General features: G+C 50.8%; 5 protein-coding genes across 5 annotated transcripts; all 5 read right to left on the bottom strand.

The window, feature by feature from the left end:
- Positions 1-226: 226 nt before the first annotated feature.
- On the bottom strand, positions 227-9,782 carry LOC109943978 (uncharacterized). The gene is made up of 4 exons (XM_020548228.2): positions 9,687-9,782; positions 9,057-9,174; positions 8,796-8,948; positions 227-749 (listed from the first exon to the last, which is right to left on the bottom strand). The coding sequence occupies exons 1-4, from the start codon at positions 9,692-9,694 to the stop codon at positions 570-572; spliced, it is 459 nt and encodes a 152-aa protein (XP_020403817.1). The 5' UTR covers positions 9,695-9,782; the 3' UTR covers positions 227-569.
- Positions 9,783-11,617: 1,835 nt separating this feature from the next.
- LOC103648495 (uncharacterized) lies at positions 11,618-13,860 on the bottom strand. The gene is made up of 5 exons (XM_008672957.2): positions 13,804-13,860; positions 13,425-13,714; positions 12,987-13,005; positions 12,151-12,564; positions 11,618-12,061 (listed from the first exon to the last, which is right to left on the bottom strand). The coding sequence occupies exons 1-5, from the start codon at positions 13,858-13,860 to the stop codon at positions 11,747-11,749; spliced, it is 1,095 nt and encodes a 364-aa protein (XP_008671179.1). The 3' UTR covers positions 11,618-11,746.
- A 975-nt stretch (positions 13,861-14,835) lies between these two features.
- Positions 14,836-17,079, bottom strand: LOC103648496 (uncharacterized). The gene is made up of 4 exons (XM_020548808.1): positions 17,023-17,079; positions 16,697-16,933; positions 15,369-15,782; positions 14,836-15,279 (listed from the first exon to the last, which is right to left on the bottom strand). Exons 1-4 carry the CDS (start codon positions 17,077-17,079, stop codon positions 14,965-14,967), a joined length of 1,023 nt encoding a protein of 340 aa, XP_020404397.1. The 3' UTR covers positions 14,836-14,964.
- Positions 17,080-18,060: 981 nt separating this feature from the next.
- LOC100276241 (uncharacterized) lies at positions 18,061-19,562 on the bottom strand. The gene is made up of 2 exons (NM_001150077.2): positions 18,587-19,562; positions 18,061-18,497 (listed from the first exon to the last, which is right to left on the bottom strand). Exons 1-2 carry the CDS (start codon positions 19,274-19,276, stop codon positions 18,183-18,185), a joined length of 1,005 nt encoding a protein of 334 aa, NP_001143549.1. The 5' UTR covers positions 19,277-19,562; the 3' UTR covers positions 18,061-18,182.
- Positions 19,563-19,776: 214 nt separating this feature from the next.
- LOC110013313 (uncharacterized) lies at positions 19,777-24,483 on the bottom strand. Its single transcript, NM_001350163.1, has 9 exons — positions 24,160-24,483; positions 23,163-23,714; positions 22,803-23,081; positions 22,182-22,443; positions 22,052-22,104; positions 21,900-21,967; positions 20,771-20,860; positions 20,599-20,683; positions 19,777-20,497 (listed from the first exon to the last, which is right to left on the bottom strand). Exons 1-9 carry the CDS (start codon positions 24,275-24,277, stop codon positions 19,956-19,958), a joined length of 2,049 nt encoding a protein of 682 aa, NP_001337092.1. The 5' UTR covers positions 24,278-24,483; the 3' UTR covers positions 19,777-19,955.
- Positions 24,484-25,766: the final 1,283 nt, after the last annotated feature.

The raw sequence follows: 25,766 nt of genomic DNA, 5'->3' as shown, positions 1-25,766 counted from the left end.
AGGCGTTTACGCGACACAAAGCATCCCACGTTGATAAGTGGTTGACAATATGGAACTTTCATTCATCTCCAAGCAACTTGGGGAGGGAAAAGTGAAGTCCGAGTACAGGAGCGTATAAAATGTCACAAACAGGACATGGTGATTGAAGTAACTTGGTACTAGATTTTTGTAACATTGTGCAAGTTATAATTTCGCGGGGCAATACACAGCTGGGGTTTCTGTTAAATGATGAAGCACTGCCCAGAATGCAGATCACAACATATCACAATAAACACAGCCGAGTGTAGAATATGGTTAAGAGTAAAAAAACTTTAGGGCTTGTTTGGATACTCCTGTATTCACCTTAATCCATGTGTATTGAGGCAGATTGGAGTGTAAAATAGTTTAATTTACGCCTCAATCCACCTCAATATACATGGATTGAGATGAATACGATAATATCCAAACGAAGCGTTAGGGAGAAAGCTTCCAGAACTAACAGCCGACCTGAGTGTTCTAAGTTTCCTTGCAGCACTTAGCACTAGTGTCTAATGCAATCTGGCCCTCAAATATGTTAACTTACACCACATTCACTCTTGCATTGCCTCTACTCCCGCCTCGGCCTCTGCCTCCGCTGTCTCCACCTCTGCTTTCGGAGGGGCTGGCAAAACCTCCTTCACCATATCAAGAAACTCCTGGACTCGTTCATCTTCATCACATGCTTCTCCTCGTTCATCCCTGGAAAATCGTTTCCCACATTCTTCTATCATCTGTGGCAGAGGATTAATCAAATAGATCAATAACAAGGATCAAAATGAAGATTAAACAATTACGTAGATTTCTGCAGTTATCTGCAAACAAGTTTTAACAGAGAAAAGGTAACAACTAAAATTTGTGGATATGATATCATTTAGACCCCTAGTGACATGAAGCTATTGAAGGGTAGTCATTGTAGGTTAACAGTCAGTTGCTGGAAGTATAATCAATAACAATCATTACCTAATATTTAACATACATGAACTGCTTGTATCTGCCTATTATTACCTGGAAAATTCACGCTATCTACCTATCCGTGAGATATGTTCATGAATTGATATTAATATAGAAATCCAACTTATGGACAAGTCAAAGCTCATATAGAAATGAAACAAGTATAGTTGTCATACTCATTAAGCATGTTCTTTTATATCATTATATGTGGCCTAAAGAAAAGGAACTTAGAGCTTTGTTTCTAATCCTTAAAAGAGAAAAAAAAGGTTTCTGACCCTCATGTCTCATGAATTCTATCGGAGAGGGAATTCTCCGGCCGGGTGGCGGAGTGCACCCGCCCTAAATCCTAAGATGAGGAGGGGGCTTAAGCGTTTTGCCTGTTGGTAAATGAACGGTGAACTCAGGAACACGCAAGGGTTTAGAGTGGTTCGGGCCGCCGGAGCGTAATACCCTACTCCACTGTGTGACGTATTGAGCTTGAGAGCTTGTATGAACTTGTGAGCCTGAGCCGGGTCTAAGTCTAAGTTTTTTTGGTCTCCCTCGTAACGTTGCATGCCTCCCCTTTTATAGCTCAAGGGGGGGGCGCGTACAAGGGTACTGGGCCCCGACATGTGGGCCTAGGAATATAATGGATGTAATACTTGGAGTTGCTGGAGCAATCTTCTTGCACCCTGACATCCGCGATCTGCGTGGTATTGGCGTGCAGGGGAAGCTTCCCTGGCAACGCATAAGTGATGATGGACACAGTGCACCTTGCAGCACGGGCGTACTGTTTGGCAATGGACTGGACAGGCACGCCGCCTGCAGGATGGCCTGGACGCCGCCTGCCAGCTGAGTGGACAGGTCACAATAAATGCTGAGGCGGCACATCGCCCGTCAGCAGGGTGGACAGGTGACGCGTCCTCTCCAAAATAAATGTAGAGACCGCGCGGCCCAGAGGCCTTACGTCAGGCTCCGCCCGCTGGCTTACGTCACGGGCAACAAGCCACGTGGCAGCATCGGGTATCCGCCTGAGCGGGGAGCGCAAGCGCACAGGATAAAGCCTGGACACGCGTCAGTACCGGACCCCTGCTTAGGCCAGGGTATCCCCTGTCCCGGGACCTCGTTATGGGTGGCCTGGACCTTACTCGGAGGGATCCGGACCCCATCCAAGGGACCCGGCACGCTTACTTGGGAGTCCCGGACCGTATTCGGGGGTCCGGGCTGTGCGTATAGGGGTCCGGTGCTTCCTCGTGGAGGTCCGGTCCAATTGATTGCATCCTGGGATATATCATCTTTTCTGGCCACGTGGCGCCCCTGGAGCCGTCCACGCGGTGGGGTCGGGTGCTGTTCACCGCACAGCTAGAGATTGTCGCACGGGCACTGTACCTTCATATTGTAGTAAGGGGTACCACTGATTTAGGGTACCGACAGTGGCCCCCGGGCCCGCCTCAGGGGAGGGAACGAGCCTGCAGGTGGGGCCAATGTTTGATTGGCGATTGGCACGCTGCTTCCGCGCGCTTGCTGTCGTAATTACTGCCTGTTCACGCCAACTGTCACGCTTGTCCTCGCGGCTGACTGACCCGTGACTTCCGTACTTGATGGTTTCGTTGGGCCATGCGCGGGGTGCCTCGATACCGCTATATTGGTTTTGAAAATTCACCTTCTCAGTCTTCTGCGGCGGCCCCGTGGAGGAGCGGTACTGGCGCGAGCGGCGGTGCGACTTCTCTGCACCAAGGAACCGACGCCCAAGGAGGATGACTCGTGGGCCCGGGCCCTTGTGCCAAGGACTGGGCTGTTGGTTTTGGCGGAGGCGAAGAGGCGCACTACCGCAGGCGGTGGCGCGCTCTTCACGCGTCGGTTCGCCTTCTCCGCACACAGAAACCGGCGCGCCAGGTACATGACATGTGGGCCTGGGCCCCCATGCCAGAGGTTGGACCGCTGGTTGCGACGAAGACGAGGGGGCGCACTACCGCGGGGCGGTAGCATGCTCCTTGTGTGGCGGTTCGCCTTCATGACCGTTAGTCGCGGCGAAGATTAAGGGCGCTACCGCGGGGCGGTAGCACGCTCCTTGTGCGGCGGTTCGCCTTCTTCGCACTCGAAGACCAGCGCGCCAGCTGTATGACTTGTGGGACCAGGCCCCCGTGTCATAGGATGGATACCCCGGTGTGCATCGGGGGAGACTTCTCGCGACGTTTTGAGGCGGGAGCGGGGGAGTCTGCCTTTAAAGAGGGGTTCATCCCTCGAGTAGCAGCCATGCCTTGCTTCTCTCCCACTCGCGGTGCCCTTTTGCCTTCGAGCTCTCTGCGCCCCTTTGCCTTCAAGGTTTCTGCTTTGTGTCGCCAAAGTTTACCATGGCCTTGTAAGTTCATCTCGAGCATGCCCAGACTGAGTGGGTGCTCGACATGGTGTGCTGCCTACTTGGATGGGATGCGCCGGCGTTCGGCGGAAGGATTTGCGCTGGCGAACTTGCCGCCAGAGAGTTCGTGCTCTTTTTGTCTTCAACCTCCCCAACGAGTTGGTGCCGCCGATCTTGCCTTTCCTCTGCTGGAGGTGCACGGCCCCGTGGGGGCGGCGCTCTTCCACCGGTGCTTGGCTTCAAGGATGTTCATCAGCCTTGCGGTGGTGGAGAGCGAGCTGGGCCGCATCTCCGTCTTTCACATGAGCTGGTGACCCGCCTCTTCCTCCAGCATTCGGAGGAAAAGGATGATCACCAGCCTTATGAAGGTTGGAGGCGAACTTCGGCTACACGGCACCGACCAGACCGCAAGTGTCGTCTGCCGCCACGCTCCCAGCTCCATGGCTTGGATGGTCTTGTCCTCACCCTCGTAGGAGGGCGAGGGTGAGGGCCTCTTCGCCATGGCGCACATGCTGAGGTGGCCACTGTCGCTGGCTAGCCGCCGGTGCATAGGTGGTCGCCGCCGCTGGTGAGGCTACCCGGTGCAGAGGTGGTCACCTCCGCTGGCGAGCCGCTCGGAGCAGAGGTGGCCGCCACCGCTAGCGAGCCGTCGGTGCAGAGGTGGTCGCTTCCGCTGGCGAGCCGCTCAGAGCAGAGGTGGCCGCCGCCGCTGGCGAGCCGCTCGGAGCTAGCTACCCACGCGACCCTACTGGTGTGGAGGTAGTTCATACATGTAGAGTAGAGATGGAGCTAGGACTCTGCTTGAAGGCGGATGTAATACTTTTGCTTTTTGTAAGGTACTTTTGAGTACTATTTATCAAGCAGTATTAGCACTTATCTGTGTATCACTTGTCCCTGTTGTGTGTGGTGTAACCGATTCCTCCTTGGTACCTGGCCCCCCTGGGATGTAGGCTCGATTTGTCGAGGCTGCAGACCAGCATACCTAAGAAAGAGTTGGCAATGGCCCCCAGGAGGTAGCCTCGACTGGGACATGGGCCTGCACACAGCTTCGGCTAGGGAGCATTAGTAGTACACCCGCAGGACCCGCCATCTAACACTAGCCATCCTTTGATACATGCTCGGGACCTGCAGGGTCTAGTCTGGGAAGCCAAGTTGTGCGTCCGGACCCCTGGACAATGGTTCTAGATACTAGGACACCCGTCACAGAGTGGTGGAGCGTGCAGGCCCATGGTACGGGACCAGGATGAGCGACTACACGGCTCCGGACCACCCCAGGAGACAAGTGTTCATTCTCTAGTTTCGGACCCCAGTTGCCGGACCCACAGGACTTATAGCTCCAAATACTAGGGTACCCGTCACGGGGTGGTGGAGTGTGCAGGCTTTCGGGTACGGGACCAGGCTAAGCGGCCACACAGGCTCCGGACCACCACATGGAACGGGCTCCCGTTCTTTAAAACCGGCCCCCAGGCTGTCGGGTCCTCCTGCTTTCGCAGAGAGGTCCTAAACTGCAAGCCTGGCTATTCAATTCGGATGCCATCATGTCTGATGGGATGGGAACTGTTTGGGTGGGTTAGATAAAATAACATCCGAAAAACTGCAAGGTAAGACCATGGAGCAGTAGGATAAAACTATCATAGAGACACATCTGAGGGGGTAAATCTTTTCTTTATAACATGTCATGCATGGGTGCAGACCAACAGGCCGGGCTTATAAGGGCGGACCTCACCGGGCTGGCGTACACGTATGCGTTACCTAGTTACAAAAGGGAGAAAAATTCAACCCCTCAGACTTGCTCCTATGGATAGAACTTACAGAGATGCCCCATTGATCAGGAAGAGGTACTCCTTTAGTCGTAGCAAGATAGTCACCCCCGGGTCGGCGTATTCCCGTCACCTTGAAGGGTCCTTCCCAGCTAGGGGAGAGTTGCGGAGCCCTTCTTGGTTTGGTACTTTGTCGTAGGACTAGGTCCCGACCCTGGGTTCCCATCTGCGTTTGATGACGGAGTCCTCGTCCTTATGCTGTAGCCGTTTCTGCATGGACTTGTCAGAAGCATGGACCCGTGGGGAGTCCAGAAGGGTTTCCGGGGGAAGGTAGGCTTCGGCCCCGTAGACCGGGGAGTACGGGGTCCCTCCGGGGGTCCATCTAGTTGTCGCCACCGGAGTAGGAGTCTCCGGGGAAGACATCCTTCAGGTCCCCCCCGGGTGACTAATACCCGAGGTCCCGTTCAGCCGTGGCCACCTCGCCGTCGTCGACCCTTTCCTTGCCAGGTCGGCGACGAGGTGGGGAGCCGTCCTTGGAAGACTGCTCGCGCCACTCGCTGACGCGTTTCACGAGGTCGATGATCTCACGACACTCCGCGGCGCTATGGAGACCGTTGGGGTGCATAGGGCATGAGCCGCTGTTACCCCTCTACGGTCGTGGGCGTTTGTTGCGGTCGCCCCGTCCCCCAGTCGCGGCTGCAACGACTAGAGCGGTTGATCGAGGCTTCTCATGGCCGCGGCCCTTCTTTTTCTTCTTACCGTCCCGGGGGATGGCACCCGAGCCACCCGTTTGGGCAGCCCCGGTTTGTGGGGCCGAGTGCCATGCCCGGCCCTCAGCGGCTCTGGCGCACTTGTCGGCCAGAGCAAAGAGTGTGGCGACAGTCTCCACGTCATGCGTGGCCAACTTCTCCAACATTTTTTCGTCACGTACTCCCTGACGGAAGGCCGTGATGATGGAAGCGTCTGATATACGAGGTATGGTGCCCCGTACCTTGGTGAAGCGGGAGATGAAGGCCCGGAGAGCTTCTCCAGGCTCCTGCCTCACTGCGTGGAGGTGAGCCTCCACGCCATGTTGTTGATAAGCGCTGGCGAAGTTCGCTGTGAACCGCACACAGAGCTCTTCCCAGGAGTAGATTGATCCTGGGGTGAGGTTCATGAGCCAAGTCCGGGCAGGCCCAAACAAGGCGACATGAAAATATGTCGCCATCACAGCGGTGTTTCCACCTGCTGCTGTGATAGCGGTGACGTACACCTGCAGGAATTCCGACGGGTTTGACGTACCGTCGTACTTTTCCGGCAGGTGCGGCCGGAACTTGGATGGCCATGACGCCGCACGGAGATGATCCGCGAGAGCGGCGCAGCCCACACCGGCCAAGGGGACGCCCACTTGGGACCACCCCACTGGGGTTTGCGGTGCTACCGCAGCGAAGTCTTGATTGAGGTTGCGACCCTCGATGTTTTGTCGGCGCTCCCGCGCCCTCTCTAGAGAGATCCGGGCGTCCTCTCCCGCACGCCTGCGGTTGAGTTCTGCCTGGAGGTCGTTGGTCTGTGCACCCCTTACTAAGGGTGAGCGCACAGATGCTGACACCTCATGTTGGCGTCGGGAAGACCATGGCCTCGATCTGGTCGAGGTAGAATGTGCCATGCCGAGCAGTCGGTCGACGTCGTCCCGCCACTGCTTCATGGCCCCTGGTGAGGCCGTGGAGCTTGGAGGGTGACGCAGCAACTCCCTGGCTGCGGGCAATGCCCCCGGAGCCGCCCTCAACGGAGTCCGGGATGTCTGCGCAGCTGTATGCTGTCGTGCAGCGTGCACAGCAGCAGTGCCCGGCACAGGGCGGTTGGGAACCTGTGGCGTGGAAGAAGCAGCTTCTTCCTCCACCACGAAATCCACCGAAGTCTCGGCGCGGTGCTCAACGATTTGCACCATCATACCAAGCAAGAAAACAAGCAAAAACTTAATGCCAAGGCCCCTACCTGGCGCACCACATGTCGGAGGGAATTCTCCGGTCGGGTGGCGGAGTGCACCCGACCTAAATCCTAAGATGAGGAGGGGGCTTAAGCGTTTTGCCTGTTGGTAGATGAACGGTGAACTCAGGAACAAGCAAGGGTTTAGAGTGGTTCGGGCCACCGGAGCGTAATACCCTACTCCACTATGTGATGTATTGAGATTGAGAGCTTGTATGAACTTGTGAGCCTGAGTCGGGTCTAAGTCTAAGTTTTTTTGGTCTCCTCCGTAACGTTGCATGCCTCCCCTTTTATAGCTCAAGGGGGGCGCGTATAAGGGTACTGGGCCCCGACATGTGGGCCCAGGAATATAATGGATGTAATACTTGGAGTTGCTGGAGCAATCTTCTTGCACCCTGACATCCGCGATCTGCGTGGTATTGACGTGCAGGGGAAGCTTCCCTGGCAACGCATAAGTGATGATGGACACAATGCACCTTGCATCACGGGCGTACTGTTTGGCAATGGACTGGACAGGCACGCCGCCTGCAGGATGGCCTGGACGCCGCCTGCCAGCTGAGTGGACAGGTCACAATAAATGCTGAGGCGGCGCGTCCTCTCCAAAATAAATGCAGAGACCGCGCGGCCTATAAGCCTTACGTTAGGCTCCGCCCGCTGGCTTACGTCACGGGCAACAAGCCACGTGGCAGCATCGGGTCTCTGCCTGAGCGGGGAACGCAAGCGCACATGATAAAGCCTGGACACGCGTCAGTACCGGACCCCTGCTTAGGCCAGGGTATCCCCTGTCCCGGGACCTCGTTATGGGTGGCCCGGACCTTACTCGGAGGGATCCAGACCCCATCCAAGGGACCCGGCACGCTTACTTGGGAGTCCCGGACCATATTCGGGGGTCCGGGCTGTGCGTATAGGGGTTCGGTGCTTTCTCGTGGAGGTCCGGTCCAACTGATTGCATCCTGGGATATATCATCTTTTCTGGCCACGTGGCGCCACTGGAGCCGTCCACGCGGTGGGGTCGGGTGCTATTCACCGCGCGGCTAGAGATTGCCGCACGGGCACCGTGCCTTCATACTGTAGTAAGGGGTACCCCTGATTCAGGGTACCGACAAATTCAAAAACATTATTTTCTAAAATATGGAAGATTAAAAGCACCTTAGTCCATTACTCCATTTGCCTCGATATTAAGAAGAAATAAGCATAGGCTCCTGAATTGGACAACCCAGTTGACACTAAACTTCAAACACTCTATATCTTTCAACAATAGATAAATACTTCCAGCAACTGACTGTTAACCTACAATGATTACCCTCGGTTAGCCTAGTGGTTAAAGAGGGCTTCCGAGTAGCATCTCCAAGTCCTATGTTCGATTCCCTCGAGGACGATTTTTTAGGCTTGGTTGTCAAAATCCCCTCGTTGTGCTCCATCGCTCTCGGGTTACGATGTTCTGTGTGCCACCTTCCGGTTGGGCCGTGTAGAGTGGACGGTTGACATCGGCCCGTTAGTGATGGGAGGCCAGGATTCGGGGATTTTCTCGGCTAGAACCATTGTTTCGGTCTCTCCTTAATATAATACCGGATTACCGGGAGGGCTGTCTTTCCCTCCCCGGCCGAGTTTTTTTTAATAGACAAATACTAACACCATAACTAGAATAGAAGGCACTTTCATGGCGGAGCAAAATTAACTGAAATAGTTTAGTTTGCATTAAACAAGAAATATATTAAAACTGGTAAAATGATCATTATTGGAAAAGATAAACATTACAGTACCGCATAGGCATCGGCAGTTGAGGATGGTCTCCAGTTGATGACATTTAACTTATCAGCCTCTGCAAGCCTGAAACCCTCACTTCTCTTCACAAATTCATAAATCGATTCCCTTGTCTGGTTGCAAGCAGGGGTTTTTAAGATATACTCATACACCTAAGTGAAACAATGGCATCTATTAGGTCATTTTAGGCTCAAAACAGCATCTAGAAAAAAGTCGAGACGATAAGGCATTGGGTAAAAGAGCAGCAGATCAGTGATCACCTTACACTCTGATACAGCAACAGCCCCCAAACATCCCATTGGGTCAATTTTGGCACCTCTTGACCGCAAGAAGTCAAGGACTTCGAAGTTTGTAAGGACACCTGCATTTGCTTTCTGTCTGCATAACAGCAATGGACATTGGTTACTCCAAGCTTTAAACCGCATGATGGCTGAGACCACCTTGCAGGACATCCAAGACCCACGCTCCAGTCTTCCACACATAGGTTCGGTCACACCATTGAATGACACATTTGGAACTCAAAACAGGCTGCTCCATTAACCGAACCCGTTATGAAAATTGAGAAATAAACTTGAACAATCTACATGGTTGGCCTCACACTTGATCACCCATTTATGGTTAAAGTTCGAGAAAATTATCCAGCAAAACTGAAAAAGATCATTAATCAAGGACTCGCATCCAAGGCAGCCTGGTTGAACCCAGGCCAACAGCAACTTCTGAAGCACATGTCGGATCATTTTTTTTCAAAGAAATGCATGGTGCGAAATATGTACAGTGGTGCTCAGAAAAAAAAAGTATATGTACAGTAGACGATGCACAGGTTGGCGCGGCATACAAGTAACAAGGAACAACAAAAAGTTATAGGTTGGCGGTGAGACACGAGCACTCACATCTTCATTGCTGCAGCGGTCGAGCGACCAACATAAACTTGTTGGAAAAAAAACAGCACCCGCACCACGGCCCTGGATTGACCTTGTTCGCCGCAGAAGAACTAGGGGCAAACACAGTATTTAATTCAGTAGGCAAGAAAGACGCATAGATTGATAACTATCAGATGCAAGTACAGATAGCAAAATAGCTTAAGTTAGGGTTTGGGTGCTCAGTTTCGCACAACAGGAAGGGAAGAGAAGGGGTAGGCAAACCTAGTGGGTGATGGTCACTGTAAGGCCTCCTTTGGCAGCCCGGCTAGGAAAACCCTGGGGGAGCCCACACAGGGGAGGCAAATCCTTGCCAGGCAAATTCCCGGGGTGGACACCGACCGGTGGGGTTGCCCTGTCCTGTGTGTGTGTGATATATCGCCTGCTGTGTTGGTTGTAAAGAAAGGGTTTAGCGGTGATGGGTTGTGTGTGGGCCTGTTAATATGCTAATCGACCTGTACCTGGTGAATTAGGACTGGGGATGGGGGCTCACCTTCGGGAGGAGGATGCAGACGGCTGCTCAGCGCTCCGGCCTCCTCGTTGGACTTGGGACGGTGGGTCGGTCGTCGGTGCCGCGTGGAGGCCGACGCCGTCTTCGGTTGGTGCGAGCGCGACGATGCCCCTGGCTGCTGCAGCGCGACAGCCGCCCAATACAAGCCGAGCGGGGAGCTGCCGGTCCGCCGCCGCCGCCGCCTCGGACGGAAATAGGGTTTCGAACGCAGGAACGTGAGTCGATAGGATGGGAGATTTGGAGAAGCGCCGCACGCCGCTCAGGACCTCAGGCTAGAGATGGCAATAGATACCTACAAGATATTACCACCATATACTCATATCCACAACAAAAAAATAATCATATCTGATCACTCATATACATTGGTTGGTATGGATTTACCCTCATACTCATACCCACGTGGGTATAGGTCACCCATCGGGTCACCCGTACCCACAAAAATTAAACATCTATCAAAATATTATATTATACAAATGTAAAGTATATTCATCTAAATACCATTACAAAATTTCCAGCATCATTTAACCATCCATTCAATACACATTGGGTGAATTACATGTTCCATTACATGGTCATTAAATTGTAGTTAAGCCTTCTATGACATAATGGCCTAAAAGGTTATTAAATAGTAAAAAAGATGAATGACTAAATCTAATTTAATGTTTGGGCTAAGTTTATATTGGGTATTTTATATCTACGGGTTAACAGGTATGAATGAAGGTGGAACGTTTTAATACCCGTTTACCAATTGGGTGAAGATTTTTGCCCAATAACATAAAGAAGGGTACGGCGAGCGGACCGCACGGACTGCGGATGGGGCAATTGTACAGTTTGGGCCATTTGTTGGGCCGACACAGATGGACCCTATTGTTTTTTGGTCTCAATTCGTGAATAGTCTGATATTTTAACTATATTTTATTTTGTTTTCTGTAAAACACATTGATATTTTATTTTGATCCACAGGCAGTGAAATAAATCCTCGCGGGTGCATGGTATATAAATAAACTGGCAAATTTCCCATAGAGGCTCGCCTTTATAAAATAAATTATATGATCATTAGGAAGTATAATTATTTTGTTACCTCATGATAGGAATTACACAGCTTTTGTTACATCTTCTTTTACGAAGTTATGTTACTAAAAAATGGGTTATATACAGCTAGGGTCCTAGGGCTTGTGTGTGAATAACGGTATATTGGCGGTAGATTTTTTCATTTCATTGGACCATTCCATAATTTAGATTAAATGTTTTGATTTTACATGTAAAGTTTCCGCCTTCTGACGACTCTTGAAAGACATACCTAGCCTCACCGTCATCACTATTAAAATGGACGAAAATAACCCCAAAATATGCATACGAAAGGTAGAAGGAATGAACAAAGAAAATCAATACAGAGAAGAGAAGACGAAGCAAAGCATAAATAAATCAATAAATACTCCATTACAGTACAATTGAGAGGTAGGTAGGAGATGGATGCATGGGCATGGTGATGTTGAGCAGCTAGTATGAGAGGCTAAATATATCATGAGTAGTGGCAGGCGTTCCGGAGCGAGATGGGCTTGTTCTGCTTGTTTGGGTTCATGAGCACCCTGCACTCGACGGCGAGCGTGAACTTGGGCTTGACCAGCGCGCCCAGCACGTAGGCCCGCGAGTGCAGCGTGGTCCTCAGCACCATGGGCACCGACGCCACCTTGGCGCTGGCCTGCTGCTGCCCCTTGCCCCCGGCCGCCGGCGCCGCCGTCAGCGTGGGCCCGCCGCCGTACAGCGGCACCTTGTTGCCGACCACGGCGACGCTGACGGTGCGGCTGCTGCTGCGAGGCTGGTAGAAGTTGTGGAGCTGCATTTCGTTCACGGATTCCCTTTGTTAGACAGTCCAGGATAGATGGATCTCCATCTGGATGGACGGACGAGGACAGATTCACTTACGTCTCCTGACGCGAGCGTGAGCTGGCTGTAGGAGAGCTGGAACGGGTCGGCGGTGACGTGGATCCCGAAGAAGGTGCCCCTGTTGCGGTAGGTGAATCTGACGGTGGAGTTGGTGGTGGCCATGTCGGTGGGCACGAGCGACGCGTCGGTGCCGGCCTGGATGATGAAGTTGTCGAAGCGGATGGTGCCCATGACGATGCGCGGCTTCTGGGACCTGCTGGCGCCCCAGAGCACGAGCGCGAAGAAGGAGAAGAGCGCGACGAAGCCGAGCAGGAAGGCGAGGAAGCAGTAGCACTTGCAGGGCACGATCCGCGTGTGGTCCTCCTCGTCCATGAGCCCTTCCTCCTCGATGACGCCGATCTCCTGCCACCCCTTGCTGCCAGGCGCGCCCTTGTTGCTGCCGCCCTTGTCGGCCTTGAAAATTGAGAAATAAACTTGAAAAATCTACATGGTTGGCCTCACACTTGATCACCCATTTATGGTTAAAGTTCGAGAAAATTATCCAGCAAAACTGAAAAAGATCATTAATCAAGGACTCGCATCCAAGGCAGCCTGGTTGAACCCAGGCCAACAGCAACTTCTGAAGCACATGTCGGATCATTTTTTTTCAAAGAAATGCATGGTGCGAAATACGTACAGTGGTGCTCAGGAAAAAAAAGTATATGTACAGTAGACGATGCATAGGTTGGCGCGACATACAAGTAACAAGGAACAACAAAAAGTTATAGGTTGGCGGTGAGACACGAGCACTCACATCTTCATTGCTGCAGCGGTCGAGCGACCAACATAAACTTGTTGGAAAAAAAACAGCACCCGCACCACGGCCCTGGATTGACCTTGTTCGCCGCAGAAGAACTAGGGGCAGACACAGTATTTAATTCAGTAGCCAAGAAAGACGCATAGATTGATAACTATCAGATGCAAGTACAGATAGCAAAATAGCTTAAGTTAGGGTTTGGGTGCTCAGTTTCGCACAACAGGAAGGGAAGAGAAGGGGTAGGCAAACCTAGTGGGTGATGGTCACTGTAAGGCCTCCTTTGGCAGCCCGGCTAGGAAAACTTTGGGGGAGCCCACACAGGGGAGGCAAATCCTTGCCAGGCAAATTCCCGGGGTGGACACCGACCGGTGGGGTTGCCCTGTCCTGTGTGTGTGTGATATATCGCCTGCTGTGTTGGTTGTAAAGAAAGGGTTTAGCGGTGATGGGTTGTGTGTGGGCCTGTTAATATGCTAATCGGCCTGTACCTGGTGAATTAGGACTGGGGATGGGGGCTCACCTTCGGGAGGAGGATGCAGACGGCTGCTCAGCGCTCCGGCCTCCTCGTTGGACTTGGGACGGTGGGTCGGTCGTCGGTGCCGCGTGGAGGCTGACGCCGTCTTCGGTTGGTGCGAGCGCGACGATGCCCCTGGCTGCTGCAGCGCGACAACCGCCCAATACAAGCCGAGCGGGGAGCTGCCGGTCCGCCGCCGCCGCCGCCTCGGACGGAAATAGGGTTTCGAACGCAGGAACGTGCGTCGATAGGATGGGAGATTTGGAGAAGCGCCGCACGCCGCTCAGGACCTCAGGCTAGAGATGGCAATAGATACCTACAAGATATTACCACCATATACTCATATCCACAACAAAAAAATAATCATATCTGATCACTCATATACATTGGTTGGTATGGATTTACCCTCATACTCATACCCACGTGGGTATAGGTCACCCATCGGGTCACCCGTACCCACAAAAATTAAACATCTATCAAAATATTATATTATACAAATCTAAAGTATATTCATCTAAATACCATTACAAAATTTCCAGCATCATTTAACCATCCATTCAATACACATTGGGTGAATTACATGTTCCATTACATGGTCATTAAATTGTAGTTAAGCCTTCTATGACATAATGGCCTAAAAGGTTATTAAATAGTAAAAAAGATGAATGACTAAATCTAAGTTAATGTTTGGGCTAAGTTTATATTGGGTATTTTATATCTACGGGTTAACAGGTATGAATGAAGGTGGAACGTTTTAATACCCGTTTACCAATTGGGTGAAGATTTTTGCCCAATAACATAAAGAAGGGTACGGCGAGCGGACCGCACGGACTGCGGATGGGGCAATTGTACAGTTTGGGCCATTTGTTGGGCCGACACAGATGGACCCTATTGTTTTTTGGTCTCAATTCGTGAATAGTCTGATATTTTAACTATATTTTATTTTGTTTTCTGTAAAACACATTGATATTTTATTTTGATCCACAGGCAGTGAAATAAATCCTCGCGGGTGCATGGTATATAAATAAACTGGCAAATTTCCCATAGAGGCTCGCCTTTATAAAATAAATTATATGATCATTAGGAAGTATAATTATTTTGTTACCTCATGATAGGAATTACACAGCTTTTGTTACATCTTCTTTTACGAAGTTATGTTACTAAAAAATGGGTTATATACAGCTAGGGTCCTAGGGCTTGTGTGTGAATAACGGTATATTGGCGGTAGATTTTTTCATTTCATTGGACCATTCCATAATTTAGATTAAATGTTTTGAGTTTACATGTAAAGTTTCCGCCTTCTGACGACTCTTGAAAGACATACCTAGCCTCACCGTCATCACTATTAAAATGGACGAAAATAACCCCAAAATATGCATACGAAAGGTAGAAGGAATGAACAAAGAAAATCAATACAGAGAAGAGAAGACGAAGCAAAGCATAAATAAATCAATAAATACTCCATTACAGTACAATTGAGAGGTAGGTAGGAGATGGATGCATGGGCATGGTGATGTTGAGCAGCTAGTATGAGAGGCTAAATATATCATGAGTAGTGGTAGGCGTTCCGGAGCGAGATGGGCTTGTTCTGCTTGTTTGGGTTCATGAGCACCCTGCACTCGACGGCGAGCGTGAACTTGGGCTTGACCAGCGCGCCCAGCACGTAGGCCCGCGAGTGCAGCGTGGTCCTCAGCACCATGGGCACCGACGCCACCTTGGCGCTGGCCTGCTGCTGCCCCTTGCCCCCGGCCGCCGGCGCCGCCGTCAGCGTGGGCCCGCCGCCGTACAGCGGCACCTTGTTGCCGACCACGGCGACGCTGACGGTGCGGCTGCTGCTGCGAGGCTGGTAGAAGTTGTGGAGCTGCATTTCATTCACGGATTCCCTTTGTTAGACAGTCCAGGATAGATGGATCTCCATCTGGATGGACGGACGAGGACAGATTCACTTACGTCTCCTGACGCGAGCGTGAGCTGGCTGTAGGAGAGCTGGAACGGGTCGGCGGTGACGTGGATCCCGAAGAAGGTGCCCCTGTTACGGTAGGTGAATCTGACGGTAGAGTTGGTGGTGGCCATGTCGGTGGGCACGAGCGACGCGTCGGTGCCGGCCTGGATGATGAAGTTGTCGAAGCGGATGGTGCCCATGACGATGCGCGGCTTCTGGGACCTGCTGGCGCCCCAGAGCACGAGCGCGAAGAAGGAGAAGAGCGCGACGAAGCCGAGCAGGAAGGCGAGGAAGCAGTAGCACTTGTGGGGCACGATACGCGTGTGGTCCTCCTCGTCCATGAGCCCTTCCTCCTCGATGATGCCGATCTCCTGCCACCCCTTGCCGCCCGGCGTGCCCTTGTTGCTGCCGCCCTTGTCGGCCTTGAAAATTGAGAAATAAACTTGAAAAATCTACATGGTTGGCCTCACACTTGATCACCCATTTATGGTTAAAGTTCGAGAAAATTATCCAGCAAAACTGAAAAAGATCATTAATCAAGGACTCGCATCCAAGGCAGCCTGGTTGAACCCAGGCCAACAGCAACTTCTGAAGCACATGTCGGATCATTTTTTTTCAAAGAAATGCATGGTGCGAAATACGTACAGTGGTGCTCAGGAAAAAAAGTATATGTACAGTAGACGATGCACAGGTTGGCGCGGCATACAAGTAACAAGGAACAACAAAAAGTTATAGGTTGGCGGTGAGACACGAGCACTCACATCTTCATTGCTGCAGCGGTCGAGCGACCAACATAAACTTGTTGGAAAAAAAACAGCACCCGCACCACGGCCCTGGATTGACCTTGTTCGCCGCAGAAGAACTAGGGGCAGACACAACATTTAATTCAGTAGGCAAGAAAGACGCATAGATTGATAACTATCAGATGCAAGTACAGATAGCAAAATAGCTTAAGTTAGGGTTTGGGTGCTCAGGTTCGCACAACATGAAGGGAAGAGAAGGGGTAGGCAAACCTAGTGGGTGATGGTCACTGTAAGGCCTCCTTTGGCAGCCCGGCTAGGAAAACCCTGGGGGAGCCCGCACAGGGGAGGCAAATCCTTGCCAGGCAAATTCCCGGGGTGGACACCGACCGGTGGGGTTGCCCTGTCCTGTGTGTGTGTGTGATATATCGCCTGCTGTGTTGGTTGTAAAGAAAGGGTTTAGCGGTGATGGGTTGTGTGTGGGCCTGTTAATATGCTAATCGGCCTGTACCTGGTGAATTAGGACTGGGGATGGGGGCTCACCTTCGGGAGGAGGATGCAGACGGCTGCTCAGCGCTCCGGCCTCCTCGTTGGACTTGGGACGGTGGGTCGGTCGTCGGTGCCGCGTGGAGGCCGACGCCGTCTTCGGTTGGTGCGAGCGCGACGATGCCCCTGGCTGCTGCAGCGCGACAGCCGCCCAATACAAGCCGAGCGGGGAGCTGCCGGTCCGCCGCCGCCGCCGCCTCGGACGGAAATAGGGTTTCGAACGCAGGAACGTGAGTCGATAGGATGGGAGATTTGGAGAAGCGCCGCACGCCGCTCAGGACCTCAGGCTAGAGATGGCAATAGATACCTACAAGATATTACCACCATATACTCATATCCACAACAAAAAAATAATCATATCTGATCACTCATATACATTGGTTGGTATGGATTTACCCTCATACTCATACCCACGTGGGTATAGGTCACCCATCGGGTCACCCGTACCCACAAAAATTAAACATCTATCAAAATATTATATTATACAAATGTAAAGTATATTCATCTAAATACCATTACAAAATTTCCAGCATCATTTAACCATCCATTCAATACACATTGGGTGAATTACATGTTCCATTACATGGTCATTAAATTGTAGTTAAGCCTTCTATGACATAATGGCCTAAAAGGTTATTAAATAGTAAAAAAGATGAATGACTAAATCTAAGTTAATGTTTGGGCTAAGTTTATATTGGGTATTTTATATCTACGGGTTAACAGGTATGAATGAAGGTGGAACGTTTTAATACCCGTTTACCAATTGGGTGAAGATTTTTGCCCAATAACATAAAGAAGGGTACGGCGAGCGGACCGCACGGACTGCGGATGGGGCAATTGTACAGTTTGGGCCATTTGTTGGGCCGACACAGATGGACCCTATTGTTTTTTGTCTCAATTCGTGAATAGTCTGATATTTTAACTATATTTTATTTTGTTTTCTATAAAACACATTGATATTTTATTTTGATCCACAGGCAGTGAAATAAATCCTCGCGGGTGCATGGTATATAAATAAACTGGCAAATTTCCCATAGAGGCTCGCCTTTATAAAATAAATTATATGATCATTAGGAAGTATAATTATTTTGTTACCTCATGATAGGAATTACACAGCTTTTGTTACATCTTCTTTTATGAAGTTATGTTACTAAAAAATGGGTTATATACAGCTAGGGTCCTAGGGCTTGTGTGTGAATAACGGTATATTGGCGGTAGATTTTTTCATTTCATTGGACTATTCCATAATTTAGATTAAATGTTTTGAGTTTACATGTAAAGTTTCCGCCTTCTGACGACTCTTGAAAGACATACCTAGCCTCACCGTCATCACTATTAAAATAGACGAAAATAACCCCAAAATATGCATACGAAAGGTAGAAGGAATGAACAAAGAAAATCAATACAGAGAAGAGAAGACGAAGCAAAGCATAAATAAATCAATAAATACTCCATTACAGTACAATTGAGAGGTAGGTAGGAGATGGATGCATGGGCATGGTGATGTTGAGCAGCTAGTATGAGAGGCTAAATATATCATGAGTAGTGGCAGGCGTTCCCGAGCGAGATGGGCTTGTTCTGCTTGTTTGGGTTCATGAGCACCCTGCACTCGACGGCGAGCGTGAACTTGGGCTTGACCAGCGCGCCCAGCACGTAGGCCCGCGAGTGCAGCGTGGTCCTCAGCACCATGGGCACCGATGCCACCTTGGCGCTGGCCTGCTGCTGCCCCTTGCCCCCGGCCGCCGGCGCCGCCGTCAGCGTGGGTCCGCCGCCGTACAGCGGCACCTTGTTGCCGACCACGGCGACGCTGACGGTGCGGCTGCTGCTGCGAGGCTGGTAGAAGTTGTGGAGCTGCATTTCATTCACGGATTCCCTTTGTTAGACAGTCCAGGATAGATGGATCTCCATCTGGATGGACGGACGAGGACAGATTCACTTACGTCTCCTGACGCGAGCGTGAGCTGGCTGTAGGAGAGCTGGAACGGGTCGGCGGTGACGTGGATCCCGAAGAAGGTGCCCCTGTTGCGGTAGGTGAATCTGACGGTGGAGTTGGTGGTGGCCATGTCGGTGGGCACGAGCGACGCGTCGGTGCCGGCCTGGATGATGAAGTTGTCGAAGCGGATGGTGCCCATGACGATGCGCGGCTTCTGGGACCTGCTGGCGCCCCAGAGCACGAGCGCGAAGAAGGAGAAGAGCGCGACGAAGCCGAGCAGGAAGGCGAGGAAGCAGTAGCACTTGCGGGGCACGATCCGCGTGTGGTCCTCCTCGTCCATGAGCCCTTCCTCCTCGATGACGCCGATCTCCTGCCACCCCTTGCCGCCCGGCGCGCCCTTGTTGCTGCCGCCCTTGTCGGCCTTGCGCTTGTTGTGGCCGTGGCCCGAGAATCGGCTGGAGGAGGAGTCCCTGCCCATGGACGAGTGGGAGTGGGAGTGCGAGTGGCGCGGCGACGCCATGGGGCTCAGCGCGGGGGTGGAGTGCACAGACGTGGCCGCCTTGATCGTCTCGCCGTCGTGCGAGTCGCGGGACGGGCTCTGCACGTAGTAGACGGCGCCGCGGGTCCGTGGAGGCGACCGCGGAGGCGACGACGGCGCCAGGCTCGTCACCTCCGAGTCCGTCTTGGCGTGCGGCATCCTGCTTTGGCTGGGACTGGGATGCAATGGAACGGAAGCAGACTCCTGCTTGGGGTGGCCTTAACCTACGATACCACTAGTAGAAGCGGCGGAGTATATGAACGGCGAAAGAAGGCAAAGGAAATTGTCGGTGGAGTGAGGTGAGGTGAGCAGGAAGGAACCTGCCTGCCTGCGCAGGACAAGCATGTGCCCCAGATCCGTCGGTTGCGAGACAGACTAGCCTCGCCAGTTCATGCGCGGCTGGCTGTCCAGTCCAGTCCTCCCCTCCTGTGTTTGTGTCTGTGTCGGTCCAGCAAAGCAAAGCAAAGCCATTCGCCACCCGCCACCTTTTCTATCTCCACCTTCACCATGTTTTTTTTTTTGCGACGGTTGATTGAATTATCTACAGAGCATGGTTGTTGGTCAACTGCACTGAACATGGTTGCTAGTCAAAAAAAAAAAACCTGAAGCAATTTCACAGATCCCAGTCAAAACTCAAAACCCAAAGAGGGACATGATGACCAACAACCACATGGAACATGTGCTGCTGCTTTGCTCATTCACTGCCGCCACTGGTTCCTTCCAATGACCACTTGACAATTCCTTTTTTCCCCCTTACAAAACAAACAAACAGCAAATAATAATAAATAACAGCAACCACCAACAAGTTGCCTATGAACTAACTAGATTCATTCATTCATCACTGGGTTTCTGGGGGCGATTGAGTCTGCCCGCTCTCCAGCAGCATGCTGCGGCTGCAGTAAGAGGACCTGGTCGTGCTCGACGAGGAATGCAGAGACCTCATGTCACCGCCGCCGTATGGGACCAGCTCGTTCCGGTGATGTGCGCCGCCGCACCTGCTGCTCCGGGGATAGAAGCCGCCCTCCGCGTCTTCCATGCCCTCGCCGAAGCTGCCGTTCCCCGGGTCCAGCCTCTCCGAGAGCATCCGAAGAACCTGCCTCACGGAGGGCCTCTGCCGCCCTTCTCTATGGGTGCACCACTGCACGATGCCCACCACCACATGCAGATGGTCCACGTCAACAGCGCCCCTGATCCTCGGGTCTACAAGTTCAGGAGAGACCGCTCCCGACGAGAGGTGCGACTGTGCCCACTCCACCAAGTTAGTCCTGTCCTGGATTGCTCTACGTCCGGTCACAAGCTCCAGAAGAAGCACCCCGTAGCTGTATATATCACTCTTCTCCGTCAGCTCTTGAGTAACCACATATTCGGGGTCCATGTACCCTGCATGCAGTGTGATTCATTATAAGACACAGATTTCTTATGTCCAGATTTTCAGGACAACTGAACTAACTGACGACAGTTACTCTAACTGATCACCTCACCTGGGGTTCCTCGTATATCCGTGTTCACGGCTTCAAAGCTTATCGCTCCGGTCCTTGATGCATGTGCAAGGCCAAAATCAGCAACCTAATAAGTACAAGAGTCAGGGGAAAAATTAGCAAAGCACTGGCCATGACTTGCAAAGGTTAAAACAGTACAATCACAAGACCATACCTTTGCAACGAAATGCTCATCTAAAAGAATGTTGCTCGATTTGATGTCCCTATGGCAAAGTGGAGGGTTACAAAAGAAGTGCAGATACTCCTGAAACGAGAAGAGGACATGGAGATCAACAAAACACAGTGTCATTCGTATAAAAGGGAATTGTTCACACACAATCAGTTATAAAATGGACCAATTAAACGTAGCTCGCACAACTGCAGGACAGAAAGTTCCTAACTGCAAAGCATCAAGTATGGTCCAAGGAAGTCCCAGAAAGACAAATGGAGTTGTAAAGGCAGCACCAGTAAATAAGGATGCTAACTTTCAGAGTGGACGAGAGGGGGACCTATTGGTTCCACTTCTGGAGATTCAGAAGGCATTGAACACATTGGAGATAGTAGCTATGGAGGGTCTTTGCCAAGAACGGGTAGCGGTTTAGTCATAGGAATGTAGGATAAGTGACTAAGCACTTTTGTTATCTCATTCAAATAACAGCGAATCAGTCATAATTATTGATTCGATTTTTAAAACAAGACTTCAAGGCAGGAACCATTCTATGTGAAGGGGTGCAAAATGCTTCATATAGTATAGTGTGCACACACCAAGGGATTAGTTATTTTATCGATTTTCAAATAGGGTTTCGAATATGGGACATCTCCCAGAAATATCTCAAACTACTATCCAGATCCAGAATTCGATGCAGTGATAAGACACCCCAGCAACTTAATGGCATTTATATAGATGGTCTGGACCTGGATGATTGCTCTTGGTGAAAGGAGGGTGGAGAGATGGCCAGCTAGATTTGATGCTACTGGCTATGATTAGTTATGTTGTTTTCATGATAAATTCAGTGTGAACTGTAGCCTAGTCTCCCCTCTTAGCTTGATCTTTTATTCCAGAAGCTGTAGTTCGTCAGGCAAACAGCAACAAAGAAACTAAGGAGAATAGTTTGTAGCTTAAAGATAAAACCGAATAGATAAAAACAAGTAAAATACTGTAGTTACTGAAAAGTGTGAACTTGAGGCATGACTAGTTGAGCACTGAAGGGCTGAAGGCATAAAGGATACTTTCCAGTTTTTTTAACCAAAGCACGAACAAAAGACAAGGCGTGGATCAGTTCAATTTGTAGTGGTGAACATACCAGAGCATTGGCCACGTCCGTTGCAATCTGCAGCCTTGTCTGCCAGCTTAATGGCTTCCTTCCAGATGCTGCAAAATTTCAAATAACACATAAGAGAAGTTTCAAATATATGCTTTGCATATAGACAAGATTTGAAACAGATGAGAACATACAGTGCAGGTGATCTTTTAGACTTCCGTTCGCCATGTATTCATACACAAGAAACCTGAAAAGTTCAAATGTAAGCCCCATATCACCACATATTACTTATAGTACGCAATGATGGAAAGGAAAGAGCATTGCCTTTCTTTCTTTTCGATGCAGAAGCCCTTGAGGGTCACGAGATGGCGATGGTGCAACCTAGCCAAGAGTTCCATTTCCCTACAGAACTCTTCTTCAGCTTGCTTTGAAACCTTGTCCATCCTTTTCACCGCAGCTATAGAGCCATCATTAAATTGAGCTTTAAAGACAGTTCCAAATCCCCCCTTTCCAATGACTGTGCTGAAATTATCTGTTGCTTTCATTGTTTCTTTGTAGCTAAACCTTTGGAACATTGGTGATTGGCCTGAACAAGGTAAACAGAGTGGTTTGGATTAAAGATAAAGGTAAAATAAGACGGTCTCCTTGTTTTTTTTACTCTCTATCATACAATAGCTTCAGCAAAAGTAGATCAGCCAATGCTCAACATTAGATATAAAAGATAGCTTTTCTTATTATTTGTTAGGGCTTCCTGAAACAAGCTTGATGCAAGAAAGCACACTCAGTTGGCATCATCCAAGTTTCTGATGTCCATCACAACATTACATAAGAATCGGAAAAATAACGAGCCTATCAGTTTACAATATACATGATTGGTGACATAGCAAACACACATACAAACTTATTGGTTCCTAGCTTATGTAGAATGGGAGTGCGTTCACAAACCTTCGGGGCATCTCCAGGATTGATTGTAGTGAAATGTGTTATCTGGATTCCGAGCGGGAAATTCGGCGTTCTTCAATTCCCTGCTCTTTCTTCGAATCAGTACCGCTAAGACGATTTGCAGCAGCACAGCAAACAATATAACACCGATTCCTATCCCTGGAATAACTGTAATCCGGTAGTGCTGGTGTTGCTTCTGTGGAAGACTCTTGATCCTTGGAGCTGGAGAATCAACAGTGACATTCGGAGAGGATGCTGGTGTCGATGTGACAGATGCCGGTCCTGGTGTGCTCCCAGAGTTAGATAAAAAATCACTGGGTGGTCATGAGTTGAACATAGTCAAAATGCAGTTAACATTAATACCTGGAAATGTGGTGATTCCCTGGACACCAAAGAAGCACGTGACGATATCTTCATATGAAAGAATACCCCCTTGAGTGGCAAGGGTTACAAAAACCGCATTGCGGCACACGCTGAGGCCGACATTATCGTCTGAACCGATGAGGCGATGGAGGTACACGATGCCATAATTCAAGCAAGTCTTGCAGGTGATATCCAGCGACAGAGGGCCCCTGCAGCTCCCGATAACGTCATTGAAGTTCGGGGACTGCATCATTTCCAACACGGTATCCCGCCCAGCGCACTGATACGAAACCCTTATCTTGGGGCCCAGACCGCAGAAGACGTCGGCGTCGGTGGGGATCCCCCGCAGCTTGAATGTCTCGGACACGGAGCTGAGACAGATCTCAGCAAAGGCAGGAGGGACACCCAGCCTGCCGGTGGCATTGGCATAGCGGGCAATGGAGATGGCAACGAAGGCATTGATGTAGCGGCAGCACGCCGCCCGCTGCGTTGGGTCAGAGCAGGCTGCCGCAGCTAGTGTGAAATTTGCCCAGCTAAAATCCAGAGGGCAATCTGTGGAAGAAAAAGGAAACCGTTGCTTTTAGTAAGGCCCTAACACGATAGGTAAGGAGGGAGCAGGGCACGCACAAAATTGGGTAAAACCAATGTTTACTGCCTAATTGCCTCCGTTGGGCAATCCGCACTGAATCAACTAGAATGTTAGCGAGGGAGGGGGTTGAAATGTAGGGTTATTTTCCTACAAAGATGCTGTTTTTACGCGATCGTCAGCATAGGAGCTCATAGCAAGCTCGTCCTAGGATGAATCAAATCAGACACATACGAGTAGCATGGGAAAAAAGCAAAGTGCGGGTCACTTTGTAGTTTGTAGATCATCATACAATAACTATCGCATCCTGATCCATAACGGAACCAGCCGTGTCGCGAGAGGATCACAAAATAGTCAAATAGTGCGATTTACTCATCATAAGCAATGCAATAGATGAGGAGAGAAGCTGACCTCCGACGGCGGTTGCTGCGGGGCTCGGGGAGAAGAATAGAGGGGAGGAGGCGAAGAGCGATAGGAGAAGTAGCAGGGGAATGGGGAAGGACCGGCGGTGGGGGTGAAGCGCCGGCATTTGGAGGCGGCGGCGCGTGAGGAGTGGGAGTGAGAGTGAGAGTGGAGTGGAGTGGAGTGGGGAAGGGGCCGAAGAGGGGTTTCGGATCGCTGGGGCGGCGGCTGGGGCGAGGCGAGGTGAGGCGAGACAATGATTTGTTTTTTCGCGTTGCTTCCGGCGTACGAGTAGCCTCTCGACCGCGGGTGGTGGCTGTGGTTCCCCGTGACAACAAAAAGCCCTGGGGTTCTGTAGCGTTGCCCACCACCCTCCACCCACCCACCCCTAGGCAGCCTGTCCTGCTGCTCTTTTTGTTCAGATCATCAGCTCTCTGCACATGCATGGCACCCGTCGCCTCTTGAGATGGTCGTGGCTGATGGCTTGATGCAGAGAGGCAGAGCAGCATGCATTGCACCAGCATGCCGCCTCGACCCAACTTTCGCAACATACATACATACACCCCCACCAGGCCACTAGAACATGTTCGCTGTTGCCGTTTCTCCCTCTAGCCTCGCTGCTCTCAACTGAGATTCGAAGACTAACTTTTGGGTCATAAGGCCTCTCTAATCTCGGGTACTAAGAACTTCGATAATGATTGTGGTTCATACAAGAGTACTCTTTGTTAATCCTGCTAGACCGTATGATAGAGCGTACCAGGGCCGGAGCTGAGATTTTGGTGGCCTAGGGCCAACACAGAAATGAGGCCCCCTTATATTATATAAATATATATTCTTCTATAATACATATTTTTTTTATTTATAACAAGTAATATAATATCTAAAAATATACTAAATAAAATTTACAATACCTTAAAAAATTTCTTCTAACATTTCTGGAAGCAAATTCATTAAGCAAAACGAAATATATTTAATCTACAGGACTACAGATCACAAACAAGCACACGCTGATTAGGCAATAGGTCTGAGAACCGTACCTAAATCTTGTGTGTCGTGCGTGCGTGATGGATCACGTGGAGCTGCCGGTGAAGCAAGGCGTCAATGCGACGGCGAACCACGGAACCAGGCGTCCTGATTCCTGCCTGGACTCCAAGGCGGCGTGATGATCCAATTAGGTGGCGGCGCGTTACAGAATTAGGTCAAGGCGAGTTGTGCGCAGGAGCAGTCGAAGCGTTCGCGTGGTATAGCTGGGACGGATGGCCGGACGATCTAATCTAATTAATCTAATTAGGCGTAGGGAGGCAGGTAGCAAGCAGGTCAGGCCTGTGCGGACGATTGCTTGCAGGCCTGATTGCATGCAGGGCCCATCGCTTCAAGCCTTAACTGATCCAAGACTACTACATATGCATGCATGGGGGTGGGGCCCCTAGGATCTGGGGGCCCAAGGCGGCCGTCGTGGCAGCCCTGTAGTCAGCGCCAGCCCTGGAGCGTACAGAAGTAAACCCCTAGACCCCCTTGCTCTCCAGGCCGCCTAACGGACAAAGACCCTTAGGGCCCTCCGCACCTTGAGACACTTACCAAATAAGCCTCCAACGCATCTCATGGCATGGGGCATA

Source organism: Zea mays, chromosome 2 (assembly GCF_902167145.1).
Source record: "Zea mays cultivar B73 chromosome 2, Zm-B73-REFERENCE-NAM-5.0, whole genome shotgun sequence".
NCBI classification, from domain to species: Eukaryota; Viridiplantae; Streptophyta; class Magnoliopsida; order Poales; family Poaceae; genus Zea; species Zea mays.
The sequence above is the reverse complement of the archived record's forward strand: the minus strand, read 5'-3'. Positions and strand labels throughout refer to the sequence as shown.